The sequence below is a fragment of the Panthera uncia genome, chromosome X, assembly GCF_023721935.1.
Source record: "Panthera uncia isolate 11264 chromosome X, Puncia_PCG_1.0, whole genome shotgun sequence".
NCBI classification, from domain to species: Eukaryota; Metazoa; Chordata; class Mammalia; order Carnivora; family Felidae; genus Panthera; species Panthera uncia.
The window spans coordinates 12576714-12602528 of NC_064817.1; the positions used below are offsets into that span (position 1 = coordinate 12576714).

Below are 25815 nucleotides of genomic sequence, written 5' to 3' on the forward strand. Positions count from 1 at the left end.
TGCAGCTATCCAACGCCACATCTGCTTTATTTGCACTTAGTAATTTGGAACACGTTTTCATTAAGTCATTGATTTGGGGCTTTGTAAAAATCTGAAGGAAATTAGTATATAGATAGTAACATATATGAATAATATTTTGTCTGGAAATTTCTTTTTCTTTTTTTCTTTTTTTTTTTTTTTTTTTTTAATTTTTTTTTTTCAACATTTTTTATTTATTTTTGGGACAGAGAGCGACAGAGCATGAACGGGGGAGGGGCAGGGAGAGAGGGAGACACAGAATCGGAAACAGGCTCCAGGCTCCGAGCCATCAGCCCAGAGCCCGACGCGGGGCTCGAACTCACGGACCGCGAGATCGTGACCTGGCTGAAGTCGGACGCTTAACCGACTGCGCCACCCAGGCGCCCCTCTTTTTTTCTTTTTAAGAGAGAGAGACACAGAGCGTGAGCAGGGGAGGGCAGAGAGAGAGAGTGAGACACAGAATCCGAAGCAGGCTCCAGGCTCTGAGCCATCAGCGCAGAGCCCCAAGTGGGTCTCGAACTCACGAACTGCAAGATAGTGACCTGAGCCAAAGTCAGACACTTAACCACCTGAGCCACCCAGGTGCCCCTGTCTGGGAATTTCTTAGCATAATAAAAGGATGAATTTTAGAGGTTAGAGTTTGGGATGAAGACACTAGAAACCTGAGATTCAGCAGATCAGTGTTAGAAAATGCACATCTTTCAATAAATTAATAAACACCAGAAATTATTAATGTGTTTTTTGAGTTTAGGATTAAATAGCAGTTTCTTTTATGAACTTTTAAATCTTGTTTTCAGGATTTGGGTATCATTTTTTTTTCTGATTACACATGCAAAAATTATTTTTTGGGGGGAGATGGAGAGAGCACGCACAAGCTGGAGAGGGGCAGAGGGAGAAGGAGAGAGAAAATCTTAAGCAGTCTCCATGCCCAGCGCAGAGCCTGGTGTGGGTCTCAATCCCACGACTGCGAGATCATGACCAGAGTCCAAATCAAGAGTTGGACGCTTAACTGACGGAGCCAGCCAGGCACCCCCCAACTTATAAAAAATTTTTGATTTGACAGAGCCTTGCTGATACCTGGTGTTCGACCTGTTAACTGTGAGATTTTAGGAATAAACCTGCAGTTGCTTCATGAGGATGGTAGCTTTTAATGTATGCGTCAAAAGTGTTCTCCTCCCCTCTTCTTTCCTTCTCTTCCCTTCCGGGCAAGCAGGTGTTACTCTTAACAGGTACGTTGTCATCTTTTGCATGTGTGTGCTAGATTACTCAGCCAAAGTATTTTTCCAGTTTCACTTTGCATGAAGGTATACATTTTCTCTCTTTAAAATTGATTAGGACATGCTGGATAAAATACTTGAATCCAATTTAAGGTCATGAATGGACTGAAACTATTATAAGAGGAGATTATTTTACTAAATTCAGTTTCAGTTATTCATGCACCATGTGAATACTTACTATGCACAAGGCAGTGTGTTTAGGTGCTGTGGGAGATAAAAAGATGAACTGGATTTAAAATTGGTACAATGAACCTAGATTAATATCACTTATTGTTAAAGGAAATGAACACGGTCATAAACACAAAGAAGAGATTTTTCAGCAGGAACCAAATAGGCAAAGATGCAGGAGCTCATGCCTTTTTTTTTTTTTTTTGAAAGAGTGGCAGCTAAGGGGAAACCCGAGGCTTTGGGCGCACTCTTGACTCTGCCTGCCTCCTTCTAGAAGTTGTGTGTGCAAGTAGGCAAATCTTGAGATTTCTTATTGATACTCCAAATCTGGAGTGAAGTAAAGTGAGTGGGTGCTCTTAGTTTCACCTTCTCTTGATCGAGGGTCAGTGGACATGACTTCTGGAAAGAGAGGGAAAAAGCTGGAAAAGTGAATAATCTCATCTGGTATCCTGATATGGTGGAAGGGAAGGCCCAGGGCTCCGTGCTGAATTGAGGGGACACACTGAAGTCTGGGAAGTACCTCCAAGGCTATTGATGAATCTCAAGACTTGAGAGAATATACTCTGCTACAGAGTTTTTTATATTCTTTTGGTATTCACACTGCAAAATAACATATTTGTATAACCTCTTGTTGACTTTCCAGTTTTAGTCATCATCTACTGCCTTCCCTTTCTAGCATCTTTCTCCTCTTTCACCTTCCCAGTACAGTTATATTAGAATTTTGGTTAGATCAGTAGTATTTAGGGTAGTATTATGGCTATGTAAGCCATATAGTAAATTACTGACTTTTCTTACTTGGACAGATTTTTGTTGGCTTTGGAGTGAATAATCAACTTGTTTCTTTTCAATGTACTTGGCCCTGAATCAACTGCAGACTCTCTCAATTTTCTAAAGTTCCTTTTATGAAATTCTGACACAGGTATTAGTTTCATCTGTTTGAAGAAATGTAGAGTGATTGTCTTCTGTGCCTCATACTTAGTTTTCATCATGGCATCCCCCATCTGTGTCATCCAAGGATTTTCTTCTTTCTCCCATGTTGGATCTCTTTTATCCTGTTCTCATCTTTTGCTCTTTCTTGGTTTACTCTCTTGCTTTGGTAGAACACATCCTTGAGTAGTTTCTTGGAAAGGGTGCATGGAGCTCAATATAAGACCCTGAATGTCTAAAAATACCTTTACTTGAACCATCATGCAGGCTGCTCTTTTGGGGAAAGCCATCAGATGGAAATCAGTTTTCTTCAGAATTTTCATGGCATTGTTCCAATGAATTCTAGCTTCCAGTGGTATCTTAAAAGTCTAAAACCTTTTGGACTCTTGATCCTTTGGATGCAGCCTCCCCTCCTCTTCCACCCCCTGCAGGAAACTTGTAGAATCTTTTATTTTGAAATTTCATATCCATGTGCCTTGCCCTGGGTCTGTTTTCTTCCGTTGTCCTGGGCACTCTGGGCTCTTTTAATTTAGAAACTCGTATTCTTCATTTCTAGGAAGTTTTCTTGGACTAGGTGATTTTTTTTTCCTGCTATTTACTCTCTCTCTCTCTCTCTCTCTCTCTCTTTCTTTTAATTTTATTTTTTAAATTTACATCCAAATTAGTTAGCATATAGTGCAACAATGATTTCAGGAGTAGATTCCTTAATTCCCTTTACCCGTTTAGCCCATCCCCCCTCCCACAACCCCCCCAGGAACCCTCTGTTTATTCTCCATATTTGTCTCTTATGTTTTGTCCCCCTCCCTGTTTTTATATTATTTTTGCTTCCCTTCCCTTATGTTCATCTGTTCTGTGTCTTAAAGTTCTCATATGAGTGAAGTCATATGATACTTGTCTTTGACTAATTTTGTTTCACATAATGCCCTCTAGTTCCATCCACATAGTTGCAAATGGCAAGGTTTCATTCCTTTTGATTGCCAAGTAATACTCCATTGTGTGTGTATGTATATATATATATATATATATATATCTCACAACTTCTTTATCTGTTCATCCATCGATGGACATTTGAGCTCTTTTCATACTTTGGCTATTGTTGATAGTACTGCTATAAACATGAGGGTGCATGTGCCCCTTCGAAACAGCACACCTGTATCCCTTGGATAAATACCTAGTAGTGCAATTCCTGGGTCGTAGGGTAGTTCTATTTTTAATTTTTTGAGGAACCTCCATACTGTTCTCCAGAGTGGCTACACCAGTTTGCATTCCCACCAGCAATGCAAAAGAGATTCTCTTCTCCTCATCCTTGCCAACATCTGTTGTTGCCTGCGTTGTTAATGTTAGCCATTCTGACAGGTGTAAGGTGGTATCTCAATGTGGTTTTGATTTGTATTTCCCTGATGATGAGTGATGTTGAGCCTTTTTTCCTGTGTCGGTTGGCCATCTGGATGTCTTCTTTGGAGAAGTGTCTATTCATGTCTTTTGCCCATTTCTTCACTGGACTATTTGTTTTTTTGGGTGTTGAGTTTGATAAGTTCTTTGTAGATTTTGGATACTAACCCTTTATCCGGTATGTCATTTGCAAATATCTTCTCCCATTCTGTCAGTTGCCTTTTAGTTTTGCTGATGGTTTCCTTCACTGTGCAGAAGCTTTTTATTTTGATGAGGTCCCAGTAGTTCATTTTTGCTTTTGTTTCCCTTGCCTCCAGAGACGTCTTGAGTAAGAAGTTGCTGCGGCCAAGATCAAAGAGGATTTTGCCTGCTTTCTCCTTGAGAATTTTGATGGCTTCTTGTCTTACCTTTAGGTCTTTCATCCATTTTGAGTTTATTTTTGTGTATGGTGTAAGAAAGTGGTCCAGGTTCATTTTTCTGCATGTTGCTGTCCAGTTTTCCAAGCACCACTTGCTAAAGTGACTGTCTTTATTCCATTGGATATTCTTTCCTGCTTTGTCAAAGATTAGTTGGCCATACGTTTGTGGGTCCATTTCTGGGTTCTCTATTCTGTTCCATTGATCTGAGTGTCTCTTTTTATGCCAGCTATTTACTCTCTTTTTGTGGAACTTTTATTTGGATGTTATCCTACTTTCTTTAAGATATCCTTATATTATCTTTGAACCTTTCTATTAAGCTTTCCATTTCTGCTCTCACGTTTTTAATTTCCAGGTGCTCTTTTTAATTATTTGACTGGTTTTTTTTTTTCAATAGCATCTGAGTATTTCATCTTTGCAAATAATCTCTCTTACCTTTTACTGAGGATTTCCCTAATGACTCTTAGAAATTTCATTCCTTACTTCCACCCCATTATCTGTCTTCTCAGTAGAATAAAGATTCATGAGGGTAGGCCTTTTTTCCTGTTTTTTTTTCACTGATGTTTTCCCAGGACTCTGAACAATGCCTGACACATAGTAAATGTTTAAATATTTCTGGAATAAACTGAATGATTGTTATGATGATACTAATATACATTAAATTTTTTCTCCTAATATAGATCTACTCTGTCTCTTTAGATTAACTTTTTCTATTCTTACTGCTCTTAGATTAGAAATTTTCTGCAGCTATCTGATAATACTTCATCATCTGTTTCTATTTAAGAAAAGGGGTAGGGGTGTCTGGGTGGCTCAGTTGGTTAAGTGTCTGACACTTGGTTTTGGCCCAGGTCATGATCTCACGATTTGTGGGATTGAACCCCACATCGGGCTCTGCACTGCCAATGTGGAGCCTACTTGGGATTCTCTCTTTCTCCCTCTCTCTCAAAATAAATAAACTTAAAAACAAAATAAAGGTGGTGAAAAAGCTCATTGGACTATACGGGTAAATGGATAGGACTTGCCACCTTTGGGTTTCATGGTAGAATGATATGACTTGTTGGAGATCTCTGAATGTTGGTATCTAGATCTTCCTTCTTGGCTGGTCCAGTTCCCTGGAGCACTTCTTTCAGTCTCTGGATACAGAAGTTTGAGAGCAGAGAGGAATTGGGTTGGAAGTCTCAGCATCCAGAATTCATATATTTATTAGATCCCCCTGTTTTCAGTATGGCTTCATGCCTTCATCTCGGCCAGGTGTCCTCCCTGGAGAAGAAAAATATTTCTAGCCTTTTGCTGGAGTGGGAAACATGCTGCAAATATGCAGAATGTGGGAGAAATATCTTAGGATCTAACTGCTCTGATGGATCATGGTCCTGTAGTTCTTAGATTAGTTCAAATAGATATTTGTTGGATACCTACTATATTCTGAGCTATTAAGGTGAAGTAGGGGTAGGGCATGGATACTACAGGTAGAGGGGACCACAGGAGCAGGGATGCTGAAGCCAAAAGCTGCATGAGGTATAGCTGGAACCTGATCTTCAAGGGTATTGTGAAGGTATGCCCTTCTAAAGGGTAGGAAGTAGGATTCAACTGTTAGTTAATTTTATTTTTTATTGCTTTCTTCATTTTACCCCTACTTCCTGAGGAGTTTGATGTCACTGATTCTTGAAAACTGAGGGGCTTGTGTGGTACAAATTGATTAGTCTCTGCTTTCTCTACTGCTGATTTAGGCATCAGCCACTCATCTCTTTTCCTAGTTTCAAATTTAAACAAGAAAGTTTAAACAGTTCTTTTCACTATTAATGAGGTAAGAGTGAGATTAGTTGTACATATTCAAGCTACTATCTATACTCAAAAGTCTTATATGGGGCATTTAATAAATTTCAGGATAGTAAAGAAACTAGGAATCTTACACAGTATCAGGCCAAGATTATAGTTTAAAGTGATCCCAAGTTGGTAAGTGCCTTCAAGTTTCTGGTTCTGGCAGACGGTAGAGAAGGAACCCACTTTCCACACAGAGCCCAAAGTATTTCTTCAGGTAAAGTTTCAAGGGATATGCATTTAGAGTCAAAGGTTGCCAGGCACTCTAGGAAATAGACCAGTAGGAGAAATAGATAGCAGGAGCAGCAAAATAGTAGCAAATACAAGGGCCTCAGATTGTGGGATTATCAGACACACACTGTTACATAAATATGTTTAATAATTTGGGGAAAAAAGGAGATGGAGAAAATGAGTACATAGCCAAGAAATTATAAAAATGAAAAAAACCCCTTTGAAAAAAGATCAAATAGAACTAGAAGTGAAACAGTCATTGAAATAAACCTAAAGACAGGATTAACAGGACATTAAGCGCAGCTGAAGAGGGAATTGGTCAATGGAACAGTAGATATTAGAAAATTATCCAGAACACAGCACAGTTTAGACAAAGAGCTCCAGAAGGAGAGGTAGAGAAACTGGCAGAAAGACAGTATTTGAGGAATCACTCAGAGTTTCCCAGAATGAACGGGATGCCACATGGTTTAGAAATTCCAGTGAAGCTCAGTAGGTGTTGAAAGAAAAAGAAGATGAAGAACTAGGCAGACTCAGCGTCAGGTTCAGTACTGCAGAGCACCACAAGCAGAGAAGACCGACTACTTAGCAAAAAACGATTCTATGGACACCTGACTCCTCAGCAGCAGCAATGGAGGCCGGAAGACCGCGAAATGTTATTTTTAATGTGCTGTGAGAAAGTAGCTGTCTATCTAGAATCTAGACCCAGGGAAATAATCTCTTAAGAATGAGGGTGAAGTAAAGACTTTCAGTCCCACAAACGGAGTAAGCTTGCTACTAACAGACGCTCAATGAAAGAAATTCTAAAGGATGAATTTCAAACGGAAGGTACTATCATAAAAGAGATTGTAATGGAAATTAGGAAAGTTGTAAAACTGAATGAGAACATATCAAAAACCTGTGATTCTTGGAAGAAAATTTGTAACGCTAAATGCTTATGTTAGAAAAGAAGAAACACTGGAAATTGAGCTCGGCAACTGTTTTTACGCTAGAAAAAGAACAATAGGATAAGCCTAAAGAAAGAAAATGCAAGATGAACAGACATTAATGAAACAAAGAAGGCAGGCAATACAGAGGCTCAGGAAAGTTTTTTTTTAATTTTTTTAACGTTTATTTATTATTGAGAGACAGAGAGAGTGGGGGAGGGGGAGGGGCAGAGGGAGAGGGAGACACAGAATCTGAAGCAGGCTCCAGGCTCTGAGCTGTCAGCACAGAGCCCGACACGGGGCTTGAACTCACAAACTGCGAGATCATGACCTGAGCCAAAGTCAGACGCTTAACCGACTGAGCCACCCAGGTGCCCCAAGTTTTTTTTGTTTTTTTTTTTAAAGAGTAATAAAATGGTCAAATGTCAAGTGAGCTCAGTGAAGGGAAAGTAGAGTGATGATACAAATAGTATGAGGAATCAAAAACAAAAGTTAGGTGCACGGAGATTAAGATGAGTTGGGGCACCTGGGTGGCTCAGTCGGTTAAGCGTCCGACTTCAGCTCAGGTCATGATCTCACGGTCCGTGAGTTAGAGCCCCGCGTCGGGCTCTGGGCTGATGGCTCAGAGCCTGGAGCCTGCTTCCGATTCTGTGTCTCCCTCTCTCTCTGCCCCTCCCCCGTTCATGCTCTGTCTCTCTCTGTCTCAAAAATAAATAAAACGTTAAAAAAAAGATGAGTAGAGGAGGGCGTAAGAGTTCCTTTATGGCAATAAATATGAGCATTTAGACAATAAATGTCTAGAAAAATAAAATTTCTCAAAACTGACTTAAGAATTATAAAGTCTGAATAATCCTGTAACAATTAAAGAAATGAAATCATTAAAAATCTTGTTTCAAACAAAACTTCAGGCCCAGATAGTTCTGCTGGCAAGTTGTACCTGACATCCAACATTAGCAACAAAAACAATCTTCAATCTTACACAGCCTGTTCCCGAGCACACATGGGGAACATTTTCTGGCTGAATCAGGCCTAACAGACAACTACATGAGAAAGGAGACTTACTGATCACAGTCTCATTTATGAATATGGTTGGCAAAAAAATCCTAAGCACAATATTAGCCAACTAAATCTAGCAGATCTAAAAACCTGACCAAGTTGGGATTATCGTAGGTTGGCAAGGGTGCTTTCGCATTTAAACATGTATAATGTAATTTATCATATTAACTAATTATCAGGGGGAAAATCATACCATCATCTCAGTGGATGGAGATGCAACTTTGGTTAAAAATCATCAACAAATTATAAAAAAATCTCAACAGGTGGGAATTTTCATAATTCGTTGTAGCATTTCTACAAGAAACCTATGGAAAGTACCATACTAATGGTGAAATAGTGACAGCCTTACCTTTGAGATCAAAAGAAGGTAAGAATGCCCATATGATCATTACAAGTCAACTTTATAGTAGATGTTCTTGCCAGGTAAGATAAAAAACACAAAATAGGTAAAGGTACTGAAAAGAGGCAACAGAATTACTGTTCATGTTTGTAGGTGATACGATTTTATCCAAAAGTATATGCAGAAACACCCTCATACCATCTTTTATAAAGATAGGGCATTTGTTTTTTTAATTAAAAAATAGCACAAATGAACTGCACCAGACCTGAATATGATGTGTAGGTCCTGTATCCGAGTACACTAAGCGGGAACAGTGAGACCCACAACTCACCTGCTTGGTTTCCTGCCTCTCAGGGATCACTGTCTTTTGTTGCTTGGTTTCCTAGTGTCTTGAAAACTGTCGTTTTCTGTGTTTTGTTCTAGTGTTGAAAACTGTTGTTTCATATAAAAAACGTGTTTGTTTTTGGCTGTTTCAAATGGGAGGATAAATCTGGTCTTTGTTACTCCCTCTTGGCTGGAAGGAGAAGTTTAATTAAGTGGCTTATCGATTCTTAGGCCTCTTTTGTTAATAAAGGGTGATTTTTAACACACAGTTTGTTCTGGTGCAAGGCTTTTCCTTTAAAAGCACGTGTAGGGGCGCCTGGGTGGCGCAGTCGGTTAAGCGTCCGACTTCAGCCAGGTCACGATCTCGCGGTCCGTAAGTTCGAGCCCCGCGTCAGGCTCTGGGCTGATGGCTCAGAGCCTGGAGCCTGTTTCCGATTCTGTGTCTCCCTCTCTCTCTCCCCTCCCCCGTTCATGCTCTGTCTCTCTCTGTCCCAAAAATAAATAAACGTTGAAAAAAAAAATTAAAAAAAAAATAAATAAAAGCACGTGTAGATTTTTCAAGTTTTGTTTTAAAAGAAACCGGTAATTTAAAGGCCCAATCCTGAGGACCTTTAGAGTTGGGACCCTGAGATGGATAATTCCTGAGGCTTTTGTTTTTCTGCTGCTACACGCTTTGTTATTGAAGACTGTCCAAGGTCTTACCACCACTGGAGTTTTGACCCGCTGATGTGTTTCATAAATTTTAATGAGAGACAGATTGAGAGAGGTCATTGGTGGACCCACATGGTTGTACCATATCTCTGCCCTGGCTCAGAATGCAAATCTCTGTGAAATTACTCTTAAGTTACCTTTGTGGAAAGCCCCAAACTCCATCTTTGGGCATGTCTGGTCTAGCTAGGTCAGATCAAAAGTGATTTACAAAAAACTTTTATGTTCTTGGCACATTGCTATGATTTATTTTTAAGTCACAGAAAATTGTCCAAATATTAGCACACATATAGAATTGCCAATAAGCTGTGTACGGTTATATAGAACACAGTGTGCTTTTTAAAGGAGTTTGTAAAGAATATGGTTTAACTTGCCAGTGTGTGATAATAAAGTTATTTCTTGTGTGTGATTATGGACTTGATTTATAATTCACTAGCAGATGTTTATTTTCATTGTTAAGTTATAATTCAGACATTCTTGGCTTAACTCAAATTTTCTCTAGATCTCACAAAATTTAAAAAAAATTAGACTGAAACTTCCGTTCAAAACATCCTTCAAATGGGGCCAGATTATTTTAGAAACAGATTTTCTTATTTCTGCTAATAAGGATCAGGGAGAGAAAAGGCAATCGAGATCTTTGAAGGGTCTGTAAACATCATTTTAGTCCGTCTCTTCCAGCGTCCCCTGCTGCTGTCAGACCTACTCGTTTACAGGGCAGTAGAGCTGCATCACGGGAACTCTGGCTCCCTTCGTTTCTGTAGCCTCCTTGCTGAGCTAATGAGCAGTGTAATGGCCGGGAGAGAGGGAGACATGTTAGAGAAACCTAAGGGCCTAGATGATTTGAAACTAAATAATTAACATCAGAATAATGAGGGATTGACCGCCTTTCCCGTGCTGGGTTCCAGTGCTTTGATCAAAAGGTGTCTTTTCCTTACTGTTTTATATGGTCTTAATCACAACAGCCTATATAAATAATTGGATTTGGAGAAGGTAGGATCCACATGAAAAAGGGATTAGAAATAGCATGTGCTTTTTTTTAAATTAAGCCTTCAGATGGATTTTAATAACTTAAACATGTTAACTGCAATTGCTATTCCTAGTTAAGAAGTGGAGGGGTATTTGTTTTGTGTTTGGGAATTCTTAACAGCATGTGTTTTTCTTTTCAGCTACTAAGTCAGGATTGTTACCTCCGCCGCCTGCGCTCCCTCCAAGACCTTGTCCATCACAGGTAGGAGACAGAAGTTGATTTCTGTGAACTGTTCGGTACTAGGGAAGTGGTCCTATCACTGTGCTTCCTTGGCAAGGGTTGATAGCCACAGAACTGGCTGGTCACATTCCCAAGATGACATCTGGACAAAGAGGGGAGAGAGCGGTTGAATTTCTTCTTATCTAGCCAGTCCCTCAACCTCATGTAGAAAAGTGGAAGTTCCCTCAATAGGCAACCAAACAAATGTGTATTGGTTCACCTTTGGCTTTGGGGGTGGGGGACATGGTTTTTCTGTATAGTATGTACAGTCTGGGTGTGTATATTTTCATCATGTTTTAGGAGCTGTGTGAATTCTGCATAAACTAAAAATAAATGGCCATCACCGTGGTGTTAGAGCTGTGGTTTGAGCCTACAGTGCTTTCGTTAGGTTGGTATCTTCCTTTGGAATAATAAGCTGAAACATCAGGAGTTGGGAGAGTGTGTCACCAAAATCTGTTTCGCCTGTGAATTCATTCTGCCTTATTTTTATGTGCTGCTATGGCCTTATTCATCAACACTGCTCGTAGAATTGGAAATGAGAAGGAAGCAGCAAATCTGCGGAATGTGGTAAAGGGCACCACGGGTCCTTCCTTTTTGTTAACTGCTGCTGAAGAAACTTTCTGCCTTTAAAGGCCCTCTCTAACTTTCGGCAGAAAATGCTGCCCAGAGCATATCTTTCCGTATGCCACATCTTAGGATTCGCTGAGTCTCTGAAGCCACTTTTAACATTTGCGTGTCCTTCTTTTAGAGAATTAGATCATCTTTAGCATCCACTCAACCTTGAGGTGCAAATACAGTGAGGTCCTGCTTTCCTGCCTCAGTCTGAAGGGTAATAAAAAGCCCTGTTCTTCCTGACTCACATAGAAACGAATGAGAACCCCCTTTCCAACGCTCCAGGATTGGCTCTAAGACCTGTTGATTAATCAGCCAACAAATACTCATTTAGATCTAATAGCAAGCTTTAGTTCCATTCCGAGCTTTTCCCTGCTTACAATTTCTGCTCATTTAAATTATTAGTTCCATTTATCGAGCACCTATTGTGCTAAGTGCTCTCAGCGCATTATTTAATCTTCACAAAACTCCTATGAAGTAGGTGCTAATATGCTTTATTTTTATACAGGTGAGGAAATTGAAACATACAGGGGTTAAGCAAGTCAGCTAAGGTGACATAGCTAGTGAATAGGTAGAGTCAGCTCCCCGGTCAGAGTCCATCTCCTAAACGTCCCTGTCCTCCCCATCCTTGAAGCCGATGTGTACGTATACAGTAAGACGGTGATCTGTTGCATTGGCAGGTAAGGCCTTCACCCCGTCTTCCTGTGGAGGACGTAGATGAGATCAAGCTCCTGATTGGCACCAATAGCAAACCGGGACTTTGTCAAAACAGAAGAGTGGGCATTCTGGAGGCGGTTACCCACCAGCTGCTGGTTTCAAACTGGGGCTTGGGAGCCGCCTGGATGAATGCGTGGAAGACTTGTCTGAAAGGGCTTTTGTGACCAACCTCCTTATCTTCTACCGCACATGTGACAGCAGTTATTTCCCGGTTGTGAAATGTGTTGCTGCTATCATCGGGCCTCACCTGACCTGCTTGAGTGGGCTTCCTGCCTGCCTTGGGGCTTAGTGACTGAGGATCTGATGGGGGGCTGGGAATTCTCAAGTCACTGTTAATGAACGAGACTGCTTCTTTGTCTACCAGATTTCCCATCTCAGGGTAAACAGTAAGCGCAGTGCTCAGCCCAGGCCTCCAACTCAGCTGCCTAACTATGGAGATTTCAGACTGCAGAAACAGGTGTGTAAGAAATGCAGGCAGAAAATCCCTTCGCTACTGACCTCCCCCTGCTCTCCCCCTGTCCTCCTCTGTAAGTGGGACACACACATTCAACAGAGGAAATCCTGGGTACTGAACACATGATTGTATTTAGTCTTTGTGCAGTGTCAAATTCCTAATGGCCCTGGGAGAGAGTCCCCTAACCACTTGGATGGGGCACCTGTATATTCTAGTCTTTCCCGAACTGCTTGTGATAAAGTAGTCTTCTGGGAGACGTTCATAGGGCTCTGTGGTAAGACAGATTTGCAGGATGTGGCCTCGGTACCCACTTAGGGAGGTTCGCGGTGCGAATGGGCTCATTGAAGGGTTTGAAATTCTACAGTAAAGAAACCTGGTCAAATTTGGTAAAGCTTGCGATTTCCTAGTGATTGTGACCATTCACCTCTTTATTTATAAAATACTTATCAATATCCTGAGGGCTTGGTTGTTAGGAAACATACACCAGCCTTAGAGTAGTGGTAAGAACATTTCCAAACCTCTTTAATCTGTCACCTCCTCTCTATATTATGTGATTGAAGTTAAATTTTTATACTTAGGTGAATAGTTTTCCCTAGAGGAATTGAAAATGCAAAATAAAGTTTACTACACATTAGCTTCGGGTTTCAGATTGTCATGTTTTCACTTTGTTGTGTTTTCTTATTTGCTTTTCTGTTCCTTCTTGCTTACTCTCTCATGAGGTCATTTTTACCACTTCGCAGCAAGCTTTATTACAGCAAATCTTAAGCACTCTGAATTTGTCTTTTGCTCTGTTAAACACATTTTTTGAGTGTTCCTTGTTATATATGGACAATTGGCTTGATTTTGGGAAAAAATATATATACAGTACTTAACTACAGACTCATTTTTATGAGGCTTAAACTGTAGTACCTAGGGGAGAAAACAAGGAAGCTTGGTTATATTTTAAATCTTTTATTTATTGGTAGCTCTGAGAAGAGATTTTATAAGATAGAAAGGTTTTGATTTAAAAATTTCATATTATTTAACTTGATAAATGGGCAAGACTAGATTATAATAAACACGAAAACATTCTGTTCCCTAAAAAGGAACACTGTTTAAAAAACTTCGTGGCCAGTGATGCCCTTTGAGGTTTTAAGTATGTAAGAGAAAAGCGCTTGTATGTTTGCAACTGTGCCCACAAAGGTATATATAGATCATTTCTACATACACTAAAAGTGTGTCTTTTGTCAAGTGAGAGGGAGAAGGTATAGGTTTTTAGCATAAAATGCAGTTTCGCTGGCTCCTATTTCTACTAAGCACCATCATGATATGAACATGTGGATTAAGTTATACAAATGGGGCTCTGGAGTTAAGAAAAGGAATAAATTCAAAGAAACAGATCTTTTTATTTTTCGTACTATAGGTAAGATCAAGAGGGACCATGTGACTATATAAAGAATCAAATGGTTTGTGTTCTGTGTTTTCCTGGGGACGGGCTAGAGACAGGGCATGGTATTTTGGCTCTGCTCAGAGGAGGTGACACGTTTATTTATTAATTTTTTAAAAGACTGATTCATAACATAAATGACTAAACAGCAATTAGAGTGAACTGTTTCATATGGAGCAGCGTTAAAATGAGAGTTAAACTTGGTACCTCATGCTTTGCATAGAAACTGAATAAAATGCCATCTGCGGAGTGGCTTGCCCTGTAGGTTGCTTCTCTGCTAAGGGCCTGATTGGTACTCCAATAATTAAATCTGTTTCATAGTATTGATGCCATGCTACATTTCTTATGGCAGTAATCTTTCTAAAGAAAAGAGGTTTTTTGGTACATGGGGTAATCTTTCCAGTTTTATATTAGCACCACATTTGATGAATTGGGGCTCTTTGTAGACTAACGTGCTTACAATTTTCCTGTTTATACTACGAATTTCTTACAACGGCAGGTGCTTCTCGTTGGCAATGTAATGAATACTAAAATAGCACTGCAGAATGGATGCACTGTGAAGGAAGCATTTGATCAATACTCTTAAGCTTAGACCGAGAGGGCTTCGTGGAAGGGCTGAGATGACCAGTGAAGTGAGTTTTAAATGAGAACTTTGCTTTTCTGATGGCCGAAGGATGCAGACTATTACTGTAGAGAAAAAGCAAATGCAAAGAAACACGCATGCAAGAGATCCCCATTTGTTTGAGGAACTGTCTGAAATGTAGAAAGCTAGATTTTGGGGGAGAGAGATTTAGTGTTTAGAGGTGGGAATGAGGACCAGCGGCCTGCCCACTTGAGTCCCGGTGGTACCAGAGCTGGGGGAGAAGAAAGGCCCCCTGACAAGAGAGTTCTGTTGGGGGAGCAGTCCCTGAAGGGAGAACATAGGGTGTCAGTCCAGGGGTACTCACCCTTATGCACAGTGAAATCATCTGGGTGAGCTTTAAACCTACTGATGTCTGGGTCCCACCCCCAGGGAGGAGGCTCAGGCATTGGGAGTTTTAAGAAGCTCCCCACATGGTTCTGAAGTGCAGCCAGGATTGAGAAACACCGAATTAAGGCAAGAGAAGGAATGTTCAAGGAAGAAGTTGAGAATCTAGGGGATTTGTTGCTGGTATGCCCTGAGTTCTTTTTTTCTTTGAAGTTTATTTATTTTGAGATAGAGAGAAAGAAAGAGAGAGAGAGAGCAAAATGAGAATGAGCAGGGGAGGGGCAAAGAGAGAGGGAGAGAGAGAGAGAGAGAGAGAGAATCCCAACCAGGCTCTGCACAGTCAGTGAGGAGCTGGATGCGGGAATCAAACTCACAAACCATGAGATCATGACCTGAACCGAAACCAAGAGTTGGACACTTAACCGACTGAGCCACCCAGGCGCCCCTCATGGCTTTTTTCTTTATCAAGTTAAAACTCAGTGGGCATGCATCAAATATCACAAGATCTTTTGCTATAATACATGCACATGATCTCATACAATGTACGTTAGTCATCGAATCACCTTAATATATTGGCTATTTAGATAAAGCATATTTGTGAGCTTTCAAAGATTATAGCATCATCATTTTTACTCATCAATATATAAGTTTAGTATATGTCAAGAGGTATTTTTCTATGTATTCATGTATTAGAAACTTAGTAATTATTCTGAATTTACAAGCCTATCACCTAAGATGCCACTTTCACTTTCTTTCAGAGTGTTACTCTGTTCTGTCTTAGGGTGCACGCTGCAGATGAGGTGAAAATCACAGTATGTTAATGAGTATTTCTGTAATTAAGAAAAGATCTAGGCCCAGGATTTCTCTTCATCTGTGATGATGGAAGGACATAGTGAAAGCTGTAGAACACTGCATGAATATGTCTGTGGTCTTATTCTTTGCCTGACTACTCTGTAGCTTGGTAGCCTTGTGGGAGTAAGCACATTCGTCTCACAGACCTACCATTGCCTCTTCTGTAAAATGTGAAGATTAAAGTAGATAGATCCTTCTCATTCTTAAGGTCTTAGATTCTGGTTGTATTCCTTTGTCCAAGAAAAATTTTGTTGCAAATATAGTCGGAACATCATAAAACGCAATTGAGGACAAGATAGTTTAGACTAATTTCTCCCTGCTTGCCCACACTGCTGAATACAATGGAAGGCCCTGGACGTAATAAACAGAGGACTTTGAAAGATGTAAACAGGAAAGTGGACTGGTTGAGGGCCTTAGGACTTGAGGAATGGCATGGTGGTGTGAGTTGCCTGAGTTAAAGAAAAAAGTCTCCCATGTGTCCTGCACTGGGTACTAGAGAAGCCTGTAGCCTGGAATTGCCAACAAGTGTAGACCAAAAGAAAACAAAGCCTTGAGAAAAGTCTACTGTCTAGCCAAAGGACTGGGAAAGGGGTAGCCAAGCTAGATAGAAACCTTTTTGACAATACCTGCCCTACCCCAGCCAGACACCATGGGTGCCCCTCCCTCTGGTGTCATCAGAGACCGATCTCGGAGTTTGGTCTCTTGTCCCTCGCCAGACAGCCTGGGTTGATACTTTTCTAGCTGGCAAACATGGTTTCAGCAGAGACCAAAGGGGTCTCCTAACCCTGATCTGATGGCATCAGGTGGCCTGGGGAGGCACTTTATAACCCCCGCTCCCCAGACAATGTCATTATAGACAGACATTCCCAGATAGGCAAAAACTCAAGGAGTTTGTGACTAGTAGACCTGCCCTATAATGAATACTGAAGAGTCCTCCAGGCTGAAATGAAAGGACACTAGACAGTACCTCGAAGCCATAAAAAGAAATGAAGAATGGTGAAGGTAGCTACATTGGTGAATAGAAAACCCAGTAGTGTTGATTTGTAGCTCGTCTTTTTTCCTTGCGAGTTAAAAGAAAAGTGCTTAAAACAATAATTACAGATCTATGTCAATGGGCCCACATATATAAAGATATAATTTGTGACAATAATAATATAAGGGGCAGCAGCGCTATAAAGGAGTAGAGTGTTGGTATACTTTTGACACTAAGTTGCTATTAATTCAAACTTGATTGTTATAAAGTTAAGACATTAATCCTTAGGAAAAAAAACCTAAAACATATAAAAAAGTATGAAAGTGAGAAGGTAATAAAAATGGTATACTAGAAAAAAAATCAGTTAATCATAAAAAGAGAAGTGATGGAGGAACTGAGGGACCAAACAGGTGTAAGACATAGAAAACAAACAGCAAATGGCAAAAGTAAATCTTTCCTTATTAGTAATTACTTTAAATGGATAAAAATCTCCAAATAAAAGGCAGAAGGAGATGGATTTAAAAAATAATTCATCTATATGCTGTCTACCAGAGACTTCATTTAGATCCAGTGATACACATAGGTTGAAAATGGAAGAATGGAAAAAGATACTTCGTGCAAATAGTAACCAAAAGAGAGCCCGGGTGGCTGTAGTCACTTCAGACTAAATAGACTTAAAGATAAAAAACTGTTATGAGACCTAGAAGGACATTACGTATTGATAAAAAAGGGTCACTCCATTAAGATGGCAAAAAATTTAGAAGAATATACACACCTAATGACAGAGCCCCTCAAATATACAAAGCAAAACCCAACAGAATTAAAGGGAGTTACACATAGTTCTATACAATCTCACTTCTAATAATGGATAGAACAACTAGATGGAAGACCAGTAAGGAAATAGAGGACTTGAGGGGCACCTGCGTGGCACAGTCGGTTAAGCGTCTGACTTCGGCTCAGGTCATGATGTCACAGTTGGCGGGTTCAATCCCCGTGTCGGGCTCTGTGCTGACAGCTCAGAGCCTGGAGCCTGCTTCGGATTCTGTGTCTCCCTCTCTCTCTGACCCTCCCCTGCTCATGCTTTGTCTGTCTCTCTCAAAAATAAATGTTAAAAAAATTTTAAAAAAAGAAATAGAAGATTTGAATAATGCTGTAAATCAACTAGACCTAACAGACATCTATCTATAGAATGCTCCACCCAACAACAGCACAGTACACATTTTCCTCAAGTGCACATGGAACATTCTCCAGGATAGACCATATGTTAGGCCACAAAACAAGTCTCAATAAATTTAAGGAGAGTGAAATCATAGTAAGTGACCACGGTGGAATGAAACTAGAACTCAATAACAGAAGTAACACTGGAAGATTCACTAACATGTAGAAATTAGGCAACATGCTCTTAAAAAACCAGTGGGTTAAAGAAGAAATTGTAAGTGAAGTTAGAAAACACCTTGAGATGAATGAAAAGGAAAACCTGCCAAAACCTATGAGATGTAGGAATAATAGTACTAATAGTACTCTGGAGGAAATTTATAGCTATAACCACTTACATTAAAAAGAGGGATCGAAAATCAATAAGGTAACTTTACACTATAAGAAATGAGAAAAAGGAGAGCAAGCTAAACCCAAAGATGGCAGAAGGAAGGAAATGATGAAGAGGAGAGTTGCGATGAATGAAATAGAGAAAGGAAAACAATAGCAACATCATTGAAACTTGAAATTGGTTTTTTGTGGCCTCTAGTTAAAAATAAAAGGCTTTCTTTGAAATTAAAATCAGATTCTCATAAATTTATCTCTCGCTGTAGGTAGTGTTGTTTTGAATTTATCAAGGTTGAATATCCCCGTAGAATGACTCTGTTTTGCGTAAGGTGCTTTTTTCCCCTGTATTAACTTTGGCACAGTACATTTTGCTGTATGTTCCCTGTTTGTAGGATTGGTTTATAGATTACTCAAATTGCCAGCCAGAGCTCCAGGATGGTGTAACATGAAGACACAGTTGTGGTTTAAACCAGCCTCTGTTGATGGAATCTCGAGAGTTCTGCAGGTCCTCTTAATAGGGATTTATTAAAGGGAATTTGAAAGCTATTATCAAAACAGTTGGCATTGAATGAGAAATTAGAAAGGCAAAGGAAATTGCCATAGTGATAAGTTCAAGGAGAAGAGAAATAGTGATGAAGTACTCACATTGTGATAGTGGAGGAAAGATTAAGGATAAATCCCCCCTGTTTAAAAGAGCATGCATCGTTTTGCCAGCTATCAACAAATGCCATCAGCATTTATCCTGTTAACTAGTTCAAAAGAAAGGAAAAGTTCTATGATGACATTTATTTTAGTATTAATAAAAATAAAAACCAATACAGACAACATAAATGTTCAAGAAGACGCCTCTGGTTCAGGGTTATATATCTGCTTAATAGGATATTAGACATCTATTAAAATGATTACACGGAAAATACTGGGTAAGAGGGACAGCAGCTGAATACAGAAATGTTTCCTGATTGTACCACATAAAAATATTTAGTGGTCCTTTGATAATACGGTGTTCTGCCTTCTCAGGGTAAGCTGGAACACCTCTGGATCACCTTTGCCATGGTTGGATTTTGAATTCTTTTCTCAGCGTTACTGGTCCGTGTTCTCTTCCCAGTGGGCTTTTGAGGTTTTTAACTCCTCAGTGAATCTCTACGCTTATTGAGGGTCTAAAGGGGTCACTTAAGTAATTCATTTATAATTTACCTATCTCACCTTATGATAACTTGTTTATAGAAATACATTCTCTCTTTTGGGGGAGACTCTACATGAGTGGTAAATGTGTGAATTAGGGTGTCTGTGAAGGTCTCCAGACATTTCACTCTAAACTGTCAGGTATTGGGGTGCCTGGGTGGTTCAGTCAGTTGAGCATCTGACCCTTGATTTTGGCTCAGGTCATGCATGATGTCATGGTTTGTGAGTTCGAGCCTCTGTGCTGGCAGTGCAGAGCCTGCTTGGGATTCTCTCTCGCTTGCTCGCGCTCTCTCTCTCTCTCTCTCTCTCTCTCTCTCTCTGCCCCACCCCTGCTCACATGTACTCGCGTTCGCTTGCTGTCTCAAAATAAATAAACTTAAAATGTCAAGTGTTTACTGCTAAGCATGTGGAGGTAAACTGCTAAGTAATTGCTAATAGTTTAGATAGCTGTTTTTGGTGGGAAAATTCTGTAGGTTTTCTTTTAAAGAGTTTCTCTTTCAATTGAGGTTTAGGAAAAAGGGAAAAACATTCTTAAAGGACAACTAGAATTTGAAGAAGTCACTCAAAGCTATATCAGAATCAAATGACTCTTGGAAGCTACTTTTACACACCATGCTGTCAGAACTTTTAAGACATGTAATACTGCATAATCATATAGTTGTGAGCTTCAAATAAACTATTTGCTGAAATCTAGCTTGTAGTAGTTTTTTCTTTTTCTTTTTTCCCCCCACCTTCAATTTTTTTTTTATCCATGTTCTCTGGAGAGTATACTCTAATTGCCCTTTCTCTTAAATGATAATTTTGCATTGTGCAGAATTCCAGGTTGAAGTTCATTTTCCTTCAGTGTTTTGAATGTATTACCTCCTCCTTTTCTGGTGTTTATTGTTATTGCTGCTGAGAATTCTGTTAATCTATTGTTTCCTTTGGATTGACTGTTTTTTCTCTAGGATGGCTTTTAAAACTTTATTTTCAATATTCTGTGTTAATTTCACTGTGATGTGTCTAAGCATAGATTTAAATTTATTTATTCCAGGTGACTCTTTGTGTGCATTTTCCATCTGGAAAACCATGTATTCAAATTTGGAATATTCTTAGTCATATCACTGCAGGTTATGATTCTATGCTTACTCTGTTTTCTTCTTGAAGTCCGGTTAGCTAGGTTTCTTTGTCTGTCAATACACCTTTTATTTCTAGTAATGTCTCTTTTATCTTTTTATGTCATGATCCCTCTAGGCCCTGGAGGAAACCTTCATCTTCCAAATTAATCATTCTTTTGTGTAACTGTGTATGATTCCAAGTTTTATAGTCCATTCTTGTTTATATCTGTTCTTGTTTCACTTCTCCCAATTTCTGTTTCATACTTGTCTGGTTTTTTTAAGGATGCAGTTTCTACTTTTAACTGGGAAAGGATTTAAGCATGATTATTTTGAAGTTATTTTCTACTTGATTTGTTTTCTTTTTTGTCAAGAGGCAAATTCATCCCCTCCCTCCCTCCCTCTGTCTCTCTCTCTCTCTCTCTCTCTCTCTCTCTCTCTCTTTCTCTCTTTCGGCTCTTCTTCTTACTATTGGGTTTTTTCTTCATGCTTTTGGAAATTTGTTTAGCAGTCTTATTTTGAATTGGAGTTTAAATTTAAATTTCATTCTCAGTTCTTGGAGCTCCTCCCCGTCCAGCAGTTCATTGGCGTCCAGCAGTTCGTTGGCCAACCACACCCCGTGGTCCTGCACTCGTGGGCCTCCAGTGTAAGGCCAGTTCTTATACTCGATGCTCAGCACTTGCGTCTGGTGCAGATGTCAGAGATGGTGCAGATGGCACCAGGCGGTGGCTTAGCCTGAGACCAGGCTGCGATGCTATATGTGCTTCCGCTCCCTTTCCTAAGGAGGCAGTACGGAGCACCTTCGCAGACTTCATCCTGGTTTTGCAGCTTTACAGGTCGCAAAGCGCCACCTTAGCCTCTGGCTTCAGGAAATGAACTTGGCGCCAGTCCTTTGCCTCATAGAGGACATTTAAATACCTGTGAGCTCTCAGTTGCCTCTACCTGCTTCCGAACACTCAGCCTGGCCAACCGCTTTGTGATTTGGCCCCATAGGGATCTTGACCTTGCTTCTGAGTGTGTCTGAGTCTTTTTTTTTTTTTTTAAACATTTATTTATTTTTTTAGAGACAGAGAAAGAGCATGAGCAGGGGAGGAGCAGAGAGAGAGGGAGACACAGAATCTGAAGCAGGCTCCAGGCTCTGAGAGCCTGGCACGGGGCTTGAACTCACAAACTGTGAGATCATGACCTGAGCTAAAGTCGGATGCTCAACCGACTGAGCCACCCAGGCGCCCCTAAGTCTTTTTTAATTTTAACACTTTTTATGCTCATGCACTCACATCTGTCCTTGCATGTAATTTTACAGCATAAGAAGTTGAGATTCAGAAAGTGAAAGCGAGTTCCTTGGAGCCTCACAGCTAGTGAGTGACAGAGCTAGGTAGCTATTGTGAAGAGTGGAGCTGGGAAGGGTTTCTGAGGACGTACTAGAAATTTAATGATAAATGTTTAGAGAGAGAGAAAAATCACTCATTGCACATCACAAAAATTAACTATAGATTTGCTAAGCAAAAGTTAGTGAGAGTCTCCACTCTCCATGCCCACGAATAATTTTCTTTTTTCTTTTTTTTAAGTTTTTTAGAAAGTGATTTTATTTTATTTTTGAGACAGAGACAAAGCACAAGCGGGGGAGGGGCAGAGAGAGAGGGAGACACAGAATCCGAAGCAGGCTCCAGGCTCTGAGCTGTCAGCACAGAGCCTGATGTGGGGCGTGAACCCACAAACCGTGAGATCATGACCTGAGCCAAAGTTGGATGCTTAACCACCTGAGCCATCCAGGCACCCTCGAATAATTTTCTAAAAATGAAGTATTTCCATACACTCAGTGAAAATGCTGAAGTGCCTTTCTTAGTGCAGACTTACATTTATCTTGGCCAAAATAGCCTTCACACTTTGGTCAGTGGACTATTTTTGGGGTAGCAAAAGGCCAAGTGTAGCTTATTCTGCTTTTTAAAAGGAAACAAAAAGGCAGAACTTCTGCATAATGAATAATTATATATAGTGGCTATATGTCAGATGCTCTTTTAAGTGCTCGACATTCACTCACTTAATCTTCATAACAACCGTGTGTGATGGGGTCTGTTGCTGTTCTCGTTTTGCAGATAAGTAAACCAAGGTGTGCAGAACTTGAGGATTTCTTCAAGGTATGCACAGCAAGTAGGAATTAATGCGGTGATTCTAACCCTGGCTATCTTGCCTCAGTGTACCGGTTCCTCCTACTGTGCTATACTATCCAACCGTATCTCAGAATTATTTTCTTAACCTATCTTTTCTTTTTTTGTTGTTGTTTAAAGTTTCTTTCTTTCTTTTAGTAATCTCTGCACCCAACATGGGGCTAGAACTCACAATCCCGAGACCGAGAGTTGCACGCTTTTCCACCTGAACCAGCCAGGCGCCCCTTAACCTATCTCTTCTTAACAATTGAGTTGACAGTTATCTTTATCAGGGATACACTTTATATTATGAACCCTCTTACCGAATTAGGTTTACCACACCTCTAGGAGCTTGTGTCCTTTCTTAGCCCCCCCCCCTTTACTGTATTGTGCTCATGGTATTGTTGTGTAAAGCTTTCTTTGCTGGCATCATTCCTCTGGAGATGCCATGAGTTCATCTAGTCAGTTCGTCAGGTGTTGATGGAATATGCTTACAGTAGGCCCATGCTTTGCCGAGTACTATGACGACACAAAAATTGCGATAGGCTTCTTATCCTGTAACTCCTTCATCTTTCCTCACCGTTTGAAGGCAGTCATGCCTAACACCATCCATTTTATGGTCTCTCCTGATGGGTATATGTATCCTTTTAAATCCATTTTCTCATGCTGTATTGTCAAGCGATAGCTGAGTGCCATATTTCCTTGAACTAACAAGCTAGCCCAGTTTTCCCCTGGGGGTCAGTTATGGTTGGTTTCTAGGTTCCTAAACAATGGAATCCTTATTTCTTTTCTCTGTCCTCCTTACCACACAGTGACAAAAACCAAGAAGCATTCCTCTGTGCTGTGTGTCAGGGAAGGAGCGGGTATGGAAGTGGGGCAGGATGGAAGGGTGTCCAGATGTGCTATGGTGTTAATAGGAAAGGACAGTGGAAGACAACTAGGAGTCAGGCCCGGGGAGCCAGTAGACAGAGTAGTTAAGAACATGGGCTCGGGTTCAAATCTTATCTCTGCGTCTTACTGGCTGTGTATCTTTGGGCAAGTTATTGAGTCTCTCTGTCTCAGTTTCATCATGTGTAAAGTGGAGACAGTGGTAGTGTCTGCTTTCATAGGGTTGTTAAAACGATTAAATGAGGTCGTATTCGTGAAGCACTCAGAGTGGTGCCTGGCATATAGTCAGGTCTCATTGACAAGTAGCCGTTATGATTATTATCACTCGAGGCCCAGCAAAGCAGAAGCAGGTTCTAGTTGGCAAACGGAGAAACAGACTCAGGGTAACCAGAAATTAGTGGCCAGTCCTTAGCACAGAATGAGTGCTAAACTGGCTTACAAAACCACTTATAGTAGAATGGCATTCTTGCCCACTTCTGTGACCTCTCATGGGCTGGCCCTCTGCCTAGGTCAGGGGTCAGCAGACTATACCCTGCAGGCCAAATCTAAATCATTGCCTTTTTCTGTAAATCATGGAAACATGAAGGAGAAGAATCGATGCAAAGACAGGTCCTCATAAGCCTTTTAACCCACTATCTCCTAACTCAAGGGTCATGATGCCTATATTTATAGTTTGCAGCTTTGCCTTGAGGACTTTTATCAACCAAGATGCTCTTTCAGAGTTTACTAGCAAAACCTGGAGAAAATATTCTTTATTCATCTGGCAGCTTCGGAGACTTGCTATGGGTGGGCTTTCATAACTTTATGTTTCTCAGTCCTCACTAGAAGAAACCAGAGTAAGGGTGTACCTTTAAGGTGAGAAAGAGGGAAGGAAAGAGCCTGTCCAGGAGAAACAGGATAAAGAGTTTCTTTTTTTCCCCCATCTCTTCCTGAATATGCTGTTCTGTTCAGCAAGTTCTGTAGGTATCACCTCCTGATGTGTTGGTAAGCCTTCTCTCTGAAAAAAAGAAAAATCTCTACTCCACAGTCTGTGTTGTAAATACTCCCACTGTGACTGATCACAGGTGGGGTTGGGAGGTGACGTGTGTCATCAGCTTGCTGGTACTAGCGCGCTGCATAGTCGACAGCGTCACTTGCTGCTGAATCCTTGTATTAGGGATTCTCTGCGCCAGACAAGAGCTGTTTGTTTGTTTGTTTTTAGTCTAGGGCACTGTTTCAGCCCAGTCGTAAAATGTGCTGTTAGAAATGGGACAATATTTTTGAAGTCGCTAGAGATGGCGCTTCCCTCTTGTTTTACATTTAACTTGTGCCACTAGGTGGCACTTTAAGGACATTATAGGAAATTGGCTCTACTGGATTTATTTTTTAACTTTTTTATTGAAGTATAACATGCATATTGAAAAGTGCCCATTGAGTGTGCAGCTGAATGAATTTTCACAAGCTGAACACATGTGTATAATCAGCATTCAAATCAAGAAACAAAATATTACTAGGACCCCAGAAAGCCTATCTTAGGCTATTTTTCCAGTTACCAGTCCTTTGTAGGGTTACCGCTATTCTGACTTCTAACAGCATAGATCAGTTTTACCTATTTTTTACCTTATATAAGTGGAACCATGCAGTATATACTCTTGTGTCAGGCTTCTTTGGCTTAAAAGATGTGTGATTCATTCACATTGTTGTGTGTAATTTTAAATCACTGCTGTATAGTATTCCATTATGTGTGCAAAGGTATCACTATTTTCTACTGTTGATGGACATTTGGGTAGTGTTCAGATTTTGGCACTTATGAATAATGCTGTGCACATTCACGTACAAGTTTTTGAGTGGATGTATGTTTTCATTTCTCTTGGATGTATGCCTACAGTAGAATTGCTGGGTCATAGGTTAGGCCTATGTTCAGCCTTCGTGGGTACTGCTGAACAGTTTTATAAAGTGTTTGTACTGATTTATGCTCTATCAACAGTGTGCCTGTTCCAGTTCCTACATTCTCATCAATACTGAGTTTATTTTATGACTGGCTCCTAACTCTTATATAATTTTTATAGTTCCCTCTCTCGCCAGCTATTTCTAATTGAAATTTTTAAAAGCCACCTTCTTCTGATGGACATAGCTCA

At 40.3% G+C, this 25815-nt stretch overlaps 1 protein-coding gene across 6 annotated transcripts in view; it reads left to right on the forward strand.

Moving 5' to 3' along the window:
* REPS2 (RALBP1 associated Eps domain containing 2) overlaps nt 1-25815 on the forward strand; it is a 213469-nt gene that overhangs the window by 143811 nt on the left and 43843 nt on the right. For 3 of the 6 annotated variants that reach the window (XM_049643520.1, XM_049643523.1, XM_049643521.1), the window contains one exon: nt 10765-10826. In XM_049643520.1, the coding sequence (XP_049499477.1) occupies nt 10765-10826 (62 nt within the window). The other 3 variants (XR_007460453.1, XM_049643524.1, XM_049643519.1) reach the window with 3 other exon arrangements.